Source organism: Ptychodera flava, chromosome 6, assembly GCF_041260155.1.
Source record: "Ptychodera flava strain L36383 chromosome 6, AS_Pfla_20210202, whole genome shotgun sequence".
In the NCBI taxonomy this organism is placed as follows: domain Eukaryota; kingdom Metazoa; phylum Hemichordata; class Enteropneusta; family Ptychoderidae; genus Ptychodera; species Ptychodera flava.
The window spans coordinates 22,168,154-22,181,389 of NC_091933.1; the positions used below are offsets into that span (position 1 = coordinate 22,168,154).

Here is a 13,236-nt window from a genome sequence, read left to right on the forward strand (position 1 = left end):
TTCCGCCGGGTAAGAGGAAGCGCCTTCCTCTGTCTGTTGGGGATATGAAAGCCACGACCAGAACGGACTCTCGTCTTAACATCACTGCTTATCAGGATAGTAACGCTCAGGTGCTGATCTTGAATACGGTCTATCCACCCTTGGAGTGGAGTGCGTGCCAGTGGGGGAGGGAGACGAGCGGCGACAAGTGCCTCTGTCGCTGTATAATTATCGCCGGTACATGGGAGGCGTCGACCGAGCCAACCAGAAGCGCAAGTACTTTCACACTGGGCGCAAGAACCACAGATGGTGGACATATCTGGCATGTTACCTGATTGATGTTGCCCTGGTAAATGCATATATATGCTTCAAGCATGTACACCCTGATAGTAAGCTGACCCATAAGATGTTTCATCTGCGTGTCGGGAAAACAACTCATTGGCGGTTATTGTGGGCGATCGCAGCCCAGTGTGAGAGAGGTCGAGGCCACTGTTTCTCTTGCCTCGTACATCAATCCACAAAATCAGCCGATGCACGTTGTCAGCCGTTTGGAGGGGCGGCAGAAATGCTGTAAAGTATGTAGCAGAGAGGGTAAGACCACTGCGAGCGGACGACTGTCTGAGACGTCCAAAGGATGTAGTCTGTGCGGGGTTCATCTTCACGAGGGCGAGTGTTTTGCGGCTTTTCATCATCGCATGATGCTACGAGGTAAGAGGAGCATTGGCGTGCAGACCTCTACTCACACAGCCCCGACGACACCCATCAGCAAGAGAACCCGACGTAAATAACGGACAGGGGACAGCTTCGCCTAACAGTGGCTTGACTGTATTCTGAACACGGACCATGATCACATTTTGAGCACGGTTGTGCCGTTTGTTTGTGCTTTACGATCCCGCTGATTGTAAATTGAAACACGGATTATTTTGTACAATCCCCCGATTGTAATCTTTGTAACACGGACCATGCACTCGGACGTCGAGAACAGACTCTGAGATTTATTATTCGGCATAATGTAAATTATTCCCGAATAAAATACTATCTATGGATCGCATATTTTCGTTTTGTTTTGTTTTGTTTAGACGGATTATTTTGTACAATTCCCCCTATTATAATTTTTGAAACACGGATCTGCCACCCCGATTGTAATTTTTGAAACACGGACCATGCACTCGGACGTCGAGACAGACTCCGAGATTTATTGTTCGGCATAATGTAAATTATTCCCGAATAAAATACTATCTATGGATCGCATATTTTCGTTGTTTTGTTTTTACCCCCACTTTCGTTTTTGGCAGATCCGTAAGGATCGCTATAGTAATGGATGAACGTGCGTTGTATCACGTGGGAGGGGCACAGCCCAACGGAGGCTGTGCTCGTGCGACGTAGACGTTGTACCAACCATCTGTCGTTGGGGTTAGTGCATAGAGCAGTTGCACTGTCCAGAGCTAAGGTGGTACAAAACTGCACCTTAGTAACAACTGCACAACTAACGTGTTAGGAAACGGTAACACTAACGAGCTAAGTGTTCACTGAACTGGCCAAACTACGTACACGCCTTCCTTCAATGGCGGAACTATGTCGTTGACACTACGTCAAAGCAGACTGCAATGTGCGACTCTTCCAAGTCGTTCAAGGTACGTGGCCAAGTGACACAACCCAGGGGAAACAGGACAGGTTTGAGGTGCTCCCGCACCCATAGCACTAACCCCTGGGTCTTCTACTAACCCACGAGAGAGGTGACGTTTCCCCGGTGTGGGCGTGCGTGCCGGCGAACGAGCTTTACTTCCGCGAAAGTAAGCTAGAAAAGGGCATAAAAGTGCACGTCCCCCGGGGCAAACAACGCCCGTGACCTCGTCATTTTCTGGACACAACCTCATCAGCGGTTGCCCCTCTATACGGGCATGCAAAAATTTTTGAAGTCTAACACGTATATGGTCGGTAATCGTACCCCGAAAATGCGGTATTTTCCCGCCAAATGCCTGGCAGGAAAGCGTGCAGGAGAGCCTATCTTCTGTAGACACGGAAAAGGGGGCCGGTTTTGACCGACTTGGCAGGATAACGGACAGGGGCGCTCGGCAGGAAAAGGGTTAATGACACCCTTATGGTAAATTGATATTTAAATCTAAAAGACTATGCAAATAGACAGAGTTTGTACAAGCATTTTTCATTTTCCCATAATGGTATACAAACAACATGGAATTCATTACACTCGCAACGAAGCTAATTTTTGTCTTATTAATATGTCATAAAGGAATATAATAGACAAGAAAAAGCTTCTGATTGTATTGTCAAAATCCAATATATGATAGCAATAAAATTCTGATTACTGTGGACAGCCATCAGTCCCATCAAATAACCTTGTTTTTCGAAATGTTATCATTCTTAAAAGTCAAGATTTTCTGGGAGCAGTACACAAGATTACCTTTCAATTTGATATTGACTACAGATATTGCGTATGCATGATCTGCCAATCAAATGTGAGTCTCACAGATTAAGATACAGCTTTGTGTTCAAAATACAGAAAACATGTGAAACATATTGGAGGCGTACGATTTCCAGAGATTGGGAAAAAAATAATTTATCACACTAAGTCTTTTGAAGACTACCCGAATTTTTTAATATCTTATATTCAATACTTATATATATATATATATATTATAGCTAACACATAGTGATTTACATTGTATATGATGTCTGCGATGCATTAAATCTTGTATGACTCATTTCAGCCTTTTACGGGAACTTATCAATTTCCACACTCATAATTCCAAGGTACACGACAGCCGCATTAAACCAGAAGCCCGGGGTTGACTGCTACGAATAATACTGTCATCTGGAGTACAATGGAGAAATTTAAATATTTGGCTATCGAGGACTGATTACAGTTTTCCTACGACAAACATCATCACGGCAAATTTACTTTTAAGTTTAACAGATCCTACGGATGACTAGCCACAGCCGCAACAAATCACAGCCCTGATTGATGCACATTTCTGCAATGATATTACGCCTCCCTGTAAATCTCAATTACTCTGCAATAGCACGGGGATGAATCTCGCCACGGTCGATTCACCGCTTTCAATCACCACTGACTGACGGAGGACTTGTCTTCCTCAGCCTTCAACTCGTTTCCCACTTCAATAATGAGATTTGTTCTGACGTGGGAATAGCCTTCCTCTGGCTTCCGTGCGCTGCCCACCTTAATGCAATTTGTCAAGATTTATCTCGGATTTGAATTGAAATGTATCACATGTGACAAACTCTCGACGTTAAAAATTTCAATACGTGCCAACAAATCCTCTGTTATCACTCCAATTTTTTTTGATTGCCTATGTTAGACTAAAAAGATTTCTGCATCCGTTGCATCCTGTAGTGGTTTTTTTATTTACTATTGACCAGTACATCATGTTTAAGGAAGGCGAGTAAATTGTCACTTTCTATTTCCTTGTGATATATTTGCACCATGACAAATGAAAATAATTAAAGAGACCTCCATTGATAAAAGATACACGCAGCCGTGGCAATAAAACTTGCAGAGTGATAATCAATTCCCCCATGACTCAAATCACTAAGTGCTGGCTGTTCTAACTGGCAAACAAACTTGGGAAATAATGTAAATATACTGCTATCATTAACATGCCAAAGTTATAAACTTTGTCTAAACTTTTTTTCAGGAATAAGTAGACAAGAACAACAATATTTGTATTCTTGTCTACTTGTAAGGGTAGCCATGTCAATCAATTGTAATGGTGTGCAACTTGGACAACAGTGTTCATAATGTACTGCAGAATCTTACTTGCCGACAACAGGCAGCTCAAAGTTTTTTACACACTGTAGTGATATGATAGACAAATGATAGACAATTTTTTTGTACCTACAATGACAGCTGTAGAAAAAGTCCATTCAGTGGCACTGAGATTGATCAAGCTTGCGCATGAAAAATACAAATGAAATGTCTTTCAATGCTGAGTATTTTCACTGACATTCTAGTGTTCAAATCCCGGAATTTGTTGCTAAGAGCCTCCTGTTTTTAACGTGATAATTTTTAGGGCACTGTCTGATTATAAATTAAGTAGTTACCTCAAGTGGCACAGACTGAGGCATTTTTTTATGATATACCGGTATGTGTACTTATGTTCCTGCTTAAACAAATCCCACACAGGAGAATAAACATTTGTTGCTGACGGATCAGTATTAGTTGCAGCGCTACTTACCGTGGCTGGCTTGATTGAACATTTCTCTCATCATGGTGATTTCTGCCAGGTCAGACTCCAGGAATTTTTTTAGCGGGAAGACCATGCTATCTGTCAGCTGAGTGGCCAGCACTGCTTGCCAGGAACTGATCTGCGAAGATTCGAGAATTTCACGGAAAAAAATCTGTCAAATGGGGCAAAAGTCCCAGAATGTAATTACAGAAGAGTAGTACTTAACAAGATGTACAACCAAATCTCCAAGGACTGCCAGCGGGTAAAAGATCAAACGCACTAGGCAACTACACCCTTGTCATGCTGAAAGCTCTTGCAGATACAGCAATAAGGCAGTTTTACTTGTGGATTTTCACAGTTGAAAAGTTTCAATCAGAATATATATTAATTTTATGTATTCAATGATATATGGTAGTTATATAATGCAATTTAGTTTGAAATTTCAGCGATAACTTGCAAGAAGAAATTGCTAGCAACCAATGCTATACTAATAAAAATCGTGGGGATGGGGTTAGAACTGCAACGAATTTTCTTTTCTGGTTCAGAGGAACAAAGCAGCTTGTCACTGGGGACCCATATTGGTAGAAATTTACCAAACGTTGTTCTGGATGAGGGGAGGAAGTTTGACTTCACACGCTCCCCAGAAATCACAGTTGTTTAATTTTTGGAAACAGAATTGCACCTTGAGGGCATATTTATTTTCAGTTTTTGAGTGACTGTAGACAAACTGTCTACAATGGAGAACGGCAGTTTCAAGGGATTTTTTTCCTTTTTTTCATGAAAATCTATTAAGTGGTGTTCATCATGGCCGAACAAAGACCAATGAATTTACAAATAGACAGAAATGTCCATTTCAATATATCATACACTACATATAAACATGTACCTGAGTGCTTGAAGTATTGTGAAATCTCAGTGACAATGCTCATTCATTACTCACCTCATCGATGGTTGTTGCGAACTGTTTCATCGTAGAAGCCAAAACTGTGTCATCAGTACCCAGAGGAAATTTCTATGAGGAAAAACAACAACAGAATTAGAACTCGTCTTTTAGAAATGATTGGTGGAGTTTGTATGTTTTGTAAAGTGATGGCCATATTCAAGCTGTCTGCAAACTTGCTACAGATGCCTAGATAAATCTCTTCAGTTGTCAGATGATGATAATGGCCATTCATTCCCCCCTCAGTTCAAATAATGACTAACATGCCTGCATTTGTGTGCAGTGTGCATATGCAAATACAGTTATTGGTTTTACACAAAAGGTACATTAGTGCAATAATCAAAATGATTATACAACTGCACCCTGACATGTCTGTGTGCATGCAAATGTGCATTTGTGTGTATTTTGGGTTGAAATCGCAGACACCATGTATAAAATGTTGAAGAGCAGGAGACAAGCGAGAGGAGATGTGGACGAATAGAAAAGAGGGATGGAGTGAATAGAGCAACTTTCATTTCATGCAAAAACACCCAAATCTCTTTGAGACTGTAACACATACCTGGTGTTCGAAATTCAGCAGCTTCTTGGAGAAGTTCTGCGTTGCTGTACTTAATTCCGTCTGGATAGGAAAGACAGAAAGGATATTATATTCCCTTCCACTTAACTAGTAAGAAAACTATACCAGCCTACAATCACTGAATTATTGTGACTAGTGTATGATCAGCGAGAAATGTCCCTCTTACTGAACTGTGCCATTTTTTTTTCAGTTTCACATTATTACATGAGGTTTAATAGTGACTAAGAAGAAGATTCACTAAACACGTCCACTGTCTGCCGGCTTGAAGATGATCAGCGTATCAGTCACTGTGACATCCATTTCACTTGCTTTGAATTCCTACAACGTTGAGCACTGTTCTCCCAATCAAAACGATTTATTTATTTTACGTGTTTGAAGAACATTTTTATCATCACAACACATTTTGAAGAGGGCAAGCTTTAGTTAGCATTGCAGATTCAACAAATGGTGACATTGACACTCCTCATCATTCTAAATCTCACAATGGGAAAGTCAGAGAGATCATGGCAATATTTTACTGAACACACCTGGACTACTCAACAACACCACTGTAAATTTCAATTACCCTTCACGCATGTTTTATCCCCGGCAACGCTACATTAAATTGATTGAAACATGCCGTAAATTTTTCACCTCGATGCCCTTGACACAAATACACACTCATACAGAGGATTTTAATGGATTTTCCAGTCCAAGAGGCGGACTTGAAATGGGTTAGCAAGGCCTTTTCAGGTACTGTGTGGTTGGGGGTGGTGAGATTGCAAGGGAATATTCTAACAGCCGAACCCCACCTCTTGGCCTCTGGGCATCCTACAAACATCTTACAAAATTGAAATGACTTCCTGCCGAACGGATATTAGTTTAGCCAGTAGTAGACTAACATCTTTAATGACTGGAAGAGGTTATGAACCTTTTTTTAATTATTAGAAGAATCTTGCGAATTCACTCCGAGATTTTTCAAGCAGACATTCTAAAATGCAAATGAAGGTTTCAATACCTTTGCCATTACCGGTAATTTGTACGGCAATTTCAGTTTGTGCAGATTAGAGAAACTTTCTTCTGATCATAAATTTGATCCCTGTCATTCTGGTTCTGTTCATAGATCACACACATGAGACAGTTGAAACACTCATTTCCGCTCGAGGAAAGGTTGCTTTGTCATTTAATCCAAACGACTTTGGGGACGGTGAAAAATCATCACTAAAGAGACGCAAGAAATGCTGGGATGTACGGATGATAATGATTCAATTGTTATGGTCCCCGACAAAGTTAACCATCATTAAGTTCTGCCAATTGCTAATTAAGGAAAATTACTAGTAAGGTGAAGATGATTGGGATTTAGATAAAGTAACATTTCTGAACACATTCAAAGTTATAAACCCTTGCAGGGCCATATGAATGTAAGTTCACTTTCATCAGTATTTCTTTTAAAAATGTATTATTAAAAATATTCTCTATGGGAGCTAGCAAATGCCCTGTAGACAATTATTGTTCAAGCACTGGTACACTACATTGTAGTATTTCAAGTAGTGATATTCTCTGCTGAAAAACTTCACATTGAGGCGTGACCTACATGTACAGTGTTTCCTTCGAGTTCCATTTCAACACTACAATTACTTTACTGTTTCTTCAGGCACAGCGTGAGTTCTAGCTACTATAACCAGTGTTTTCTGATTAAAATCTGACATATTCCATCTTACTGCGGACTCTCAAGCTACTTTTGTCTGGCAGGTGCCTCTACATCTCATCACTTATAATTTTTTTTCCGTTGGTTCTTGAAACTTTGTTTTTCATCATGGTATATTGCTCAGTGAGTGGTTACAGCTGCCCTAGTTTAAATGTCAACTATATGAGTGTAGGTGTACAGTTATTCCCCGTGGAAAATTGCTTCATGTGATGTGAAATGAAACCGTGGACTCACTTGAAACATTCCTCAAGGATTTGGTATTCCAAATCCAAGATACATGCTCCTCTGTTATGCTAGGGTGAATACAGATATACCGGTACATGCATGTACATTGGACATGATGGGGGTTTATTTTTCCAGTAAATTTTCTAAGTTTTATCCAAAGTGTTGGCTTTGAAACATTTGGTAGACAGACATCTTTACCAGTTCACTGTGAAGTGAAATAGTGCTGTCTTTTCGTCGACTGACTAACTAACTGTCTTGACGACAAATAATCCCACCGGTGCTCATTTTGAACTTTGCATGGGCTGAAAGAAACTAATTTAACATACAAGTTATCTAGCTATCCTGGTATTTTATTCATAGAAACATCATATTGGTCTCGTTGACTGGTTCAAGTAACTACCGTACTTGATTCTGTGTGTTGTCTTCGAATGTTTTAGTGACTCAGAATATTTAGTTTGCAATTCACCAGAGACTGGCTGAGCTCACCTGGAGGTGGAGCATTGTTCTGGCTGACTCTGCTAGGGAGCTGACGTAGTCTTGCAATACCATGGCATCCTGATGAAATAGTCCTAGCAACGTCCGACTCTGGAAAAAAAAACAACAACAACATACAAATAACAAAATAGCACATTCAAAGACACAAAGTAGGTCACTCAGGGTGGCTCTACATATTAATAGGTAGATGCATCACAGTAAAGATGCCCCCCACCCCCCCAATGTCTGATATATGTTCACTTCTAGCAAAACTGCACTGATATATACATTGACATCAGTCTGTCACCAGTCCATGCTCAATCCTTTGTTCATCATTAGAGCTTTAGTAATACAGAAACACAATTAAACCATGGTCTTGATGGATGGACCCTGACCATAAAAATTTGCACATTGTTTTCTAAAGATAACAGCATTGGGAGATATCTTGCAAAAACTGTAAGCTACATTTTTGAAAAGTTAAACTTTAGAATATTCTAATAATAATAGCGTCAATGACACTGTAGCTCCCATCCTGGACTATTTAGTGTTTTTCTCTGATCAGATATTTGAACATGTGTGAAAGGGATAAAGTGCATGAAGTGAAAATACTTAAATGAAATGTACTGGAGACAGTGAAATATGTTTAATGTAATTATTCAGAATATAAAATGGAAAAAATACAGAATTAGATATATCGCGAATACTGTGATACAACCATTAACTCAACAAGTCATTTACAATGACATAGTCCCCCCCCAGTAATAGGAGTATTAGTCTTGATGGGGCAGGAAAATGTGGTCATTAAGAAGTATCACTGGAGTGTATATGTTGAGATCTATGGGCACATAGGTCTATGTCGTTGTTCCCAATTTGAAACACATGAGGCATGTCTAAGTTATGGTTCTAAATCGGGAAAAAAGATCAGACCTCTAGCAGTATTGGCCAGCCAAGAAATACATATGCGCATTATAAATGAGGTAAAGATACAAGATGTGACATCTAAGGTCTAATATCCTATCAAAATTGGAGGGTATAGAACTTGTGGTTACTGAAATATGCATATATATGTATAATCAAGGTCAAAGGTCATCGAGGTCACATGACATTTTGAAAAAAAAAATTATATTGCTAATTAATCCCTATATGCCAAAAAATCAGATCTCTAGCTCTATTCGCTTGCCCAGAATTAGATGTGTACATAATTAATGAGGTAAAGCGTGTGTTGTCATAAGGTCTCCCATCCTACTAAATACAAAGGACATAGCACTTGTGGTTACTTATATATTGACATAAACATATATTTTAGGTAAAAGGTCATCGAGGTCACATGACATTTGGTCAAAAAATTTCTCTCCTATAGTTATCCCTATATACCAAAAACCAGACATCCAGCTCTATTGGCTCGCTCAGAATTAGATATGCGCATAATTAATGAGGTACAGTATGTGGCGTCATAAGGTGTCCCATCATACCAAACATTAAGGGTGTAGCACTTGTGGTTACTGAGTTATGGAAAAATATGTATATTTGAGGTCAAAGGTCACCGAGGTCACGTGACATTTTGTCAAAAAAATTGTTTTGCTAAGTTATCCCTATATACCAAAAATCAGACCTCTAGCTCTATTGGCTCGCTCAAAATTAGATATGTGCATAATTAATGAGGTACAATATGTGGCGTCATAAGGTGTCCCATCATACCATATATGAAGGGTGTAGCACTTGTGGTTACTGAGTATGGACAAATATGTATATTTGAGGTCAAAGGTCACCAAGGTCACGTGACATTTTGTCAAAAAAATTGTATTGCTAAGTTATCCCTATATACCAAAAATCAGACCTCTAGCTCTATTGGCTTGCTCAAAATGAGATATGCGCATAATTAATGAGGTACAATATGTGGCGTCATAAGGTGTCCCATCATACCATACATGAAGGCTGTAGCACTTGTGGTTACTGAGTTATGGACAAATATGTATATTTGAGGTCAAAGGTCACCAAGGTCACATGACATTTTGTTAAAAAAAATTGTTTTGCTAAGTTATCCCTATATACCAAAAATCAGACCTCTAGCTCTATTGGCTCGCTCAAAATTAGATATGTGCATAATTAATGAGGTACAATATGTGGCGTCATAAGCTGTCCCATCATACCATATATGAAGGGTGGTAGCACTTGTGGTACTGAGTTATGGACAAATATGTATATTTGAGATCAAAGGTCATCAAGGTCACATGACATTTTGTCAAAATATCCGAGATATATGCGTGAACGGATGGACTCACGGATGGACGAACAGACGAACATGACCCAATCTATAAGCTCACTGGACTTCATCCGTGGGGACTAAAAATTGTGTCACTGCATCCTTTTTGCAATATGAATACGATGAGAAACTAAATTTTTATTTTTCGTGGCCTTATACATGGGAGTCTATGGAGATCTGCTTATACATGGGAGTCTGTGGACGTGTAAACTAAAAATATGCAAATTTCACCACGATTTGCCCAAATTTGGGAAAGGTCACTCCTATGCACTTCCATACCAAGTTTCAAATCAATCGGACTTGTGGTTTCAGAGCAGGAGATTTTTTGACCAAAAATGGGAGAAAATTACAAAAAAATTCATGAAAAATAGCAAGTCCAAGATACTGACCCAAGATGTGCACAATCATTTCATGTCAGCCCAAAGTACTTACATGCTAATTTTCATGTAATCTGCTCAGTAGTTATTGAGTTTTTTCAATTTTGACTGTTTTTACATTTTTTCACTTAATTTGCATATTTTTGGCAATGACAACTTCATTTGAACAAAATCTCATCTACAGCCCATCATCCATGTACACACCAAATATCAAGATGAAATGTACAGCGGTTTTGGAGTTTTTGATGTTGACGGACAGACATACAGACATACAGACACACAGACATACAGACATACAGACATACATACATACAGACATTTCCCTAGCCTATAAGAATAGCTTCCATTGCCATATATACATATGGCTATGGGAGCTAATAATATTGATAGATATTATCTACACATTACAAATTGCTCTATTCATTTTCTGTCCCCTTCTAACTCTAATCTCTAATACGAAGCTTGAAATTCACAACTGATGAAATCATTAGTTGCAATCTGTTTCTTTACCAAGAAATGAAGCTATGCTTAGTAGTCCATGCCTGAACACGATTTTGTCATTACATTACTGATACCTTAGGCACATTTCAATCCGGACTAGATTTGCCTGTTTCTAACAGAAATCCCTTTGTTCATTTAACCATGCGGAAAAGGAATTTAGCTAGCTTAACACCGTAAAATACATGCAGCAAAGGTAAACCAGTTTTATTTCACAGTACGGTGACTCTGGTTTGCCAGTCCATCATTATAGACATGTACATTTCTCTGTACAGTATTTTTCTTACTACACTGAAAACGGAACATCAAAAGCGTCAAAACATAACCAGCATATCACTACCAGCCATGTGATATTTAACATTTTGTTATAATATTACTTCAGACAGAGACATAAATTTAAACATTAAATGACAGATGTTACACACTGGTGTGTTTGCAGACAAATACAACACTTCTGATATTAATACTGGTTAAAAGCTGACCAGTAAGCCAGATAAAAATTAGCTGTTCCTTTCTGGATTTCTCGATTTCCTTTCTGAATACACAAGAAATACGATACATTTGAATATTCACTGATTTACAGCATCTCAATCTACAAAAATTATATCTAACCAATTTCAGACATTGGCAAACACACAGCTTTTCACAAATTGTGAATAGATTAGATAAGATATACTTTATTGTCCATAAAAACATGGAAAATTGTCTTTAAACATCAGGACCGCTATAAAAACACCAAATACGGACAACACCATACAAACACAGCACTAGATTAAAAGTTCCTACTTAAAATGGGTAGACACTGCTGGGCAGACATGATTTTTTTTTGAACTGAAATAAAATAAGCAATTTTCCAATAGCCTTTTCTCATTTTTTTTATCTCCTTCAGGCTTGTCTATCATTACATACAATTTCCTGATGTGAAATACATGATTAATATGGGCATCAGATTATTTTGGGGGCCATCTCAACAATCTGACAAGAGTGGGTGTCTGAAGATGCTACATAAATTGTACTAAAGACAATGGAACACTGGGAAGAGAATTGTATTCGTCTCAAGTGATACTTGAACTGTGCACCTTTGTAAATTCATATACAGCATATATACACGTGGGTATATTCATGACATGATTGGAAAACCTAATAATAGTCAACTTTTTTAAATATTGTTTCACATCTGATCATATTTTCTTTTGATTATAGCACATTAAGGTAGTATGCACCTCGAAAGTGAAAAGACTTAAACTTTTTCTCTAACTTTCCTCATGGAATCTCTCAATCATTCTCTTTCAAAATCAAGAATAAAAATAGGGGGTCACCGTGCAAATTTTGGTACTAGAGAAACAAATTACCCAAGATTTACCGATATTAGAAATTCAAAATGGCCGCCATCCCTGTGTTAACTCTATGGAGAAAAATAAAAATTTTTGAATTTCGAAAAACTAAGCCGGTGAAAAGTTTTCTTTCACAAAGAGCTTTAAAATGAACCCCCACATGTGGTATATCAGAAGAGAATTGTAAAAGTTTGAGAGTCCGAATGTCTGTCCCCGAGGTGCGTTCTACCTTAAAAGTCACACTGTTACTACCGTTACCACTCAAATAGTTTATCCACTCCATTAGTTTGACCACCTACTATATTGCAGATAGGAAATTTTTTTCCTCCTTGACCTCTACATAAAATTGTACATTCCTTTTCTCCTTGTAATTTGACCACATGTCAGTAGGTATGTAATTCATAAATAAATAAATCTTCCCTTAAAATTCCACCATCTTGGTTTACATAAAACACACACACATACCAGTGTAGGTTGAAATTTCCAGTGTTGGTTGAAATTTAAATTCTTCCTTAACCCTTTCACCACTATGGTTTGTCCCAAATCCATTGTTTTCTATGTAAAGTTGGACCTGTACACAGGGAACTGGGGGTGAAAGGGTCAAATCCTTTCCATACCTGTCTCAAATTTGTATAGAAGAAATATGTTGAAATTTAAAAGAAAGTAACGTAACATGC

The 13,236-nt window shown here is 38.6% G+C and overlaps 1 protein-coding gene across 2 annotated transcripts in view; it reads right to left on the reverse strand.

The window, feature by feature from the left end:
- Window positions 1–13,236, reverse strand: part of LOC139135172 (DCC-interacting protein 13-alpha-like) — a 37,884-nt gene that overhangs the window by 19,798 nt on the left and 4,850 nt on the right. For both annotated transcript variants that reach the window (XM_070702438.1, XM_070702437.1), the window contains exons 2-5: window positions 8,100–8,198; window positions 5,684–5,743; window positions 5,125–5,196; window positions 4,194–4,323 (exon numbers count right to left, since the gene is read on the reverse strand). In XM_070702438.1, the coding sequence (XP_070558539.1) occupies window positions 4,194–4,323; window positions 5,125–5,196; window positions 5,684–5,743; window positions 8,100–8,198 (361 nt within the window). The remainder of the gene's footprint in view (window positions 1–4,193; window positions 4,324–5,124; window positions 5,197–5,683; window positions 5,744–8,099; window positions 8,199–13,236) is intronic.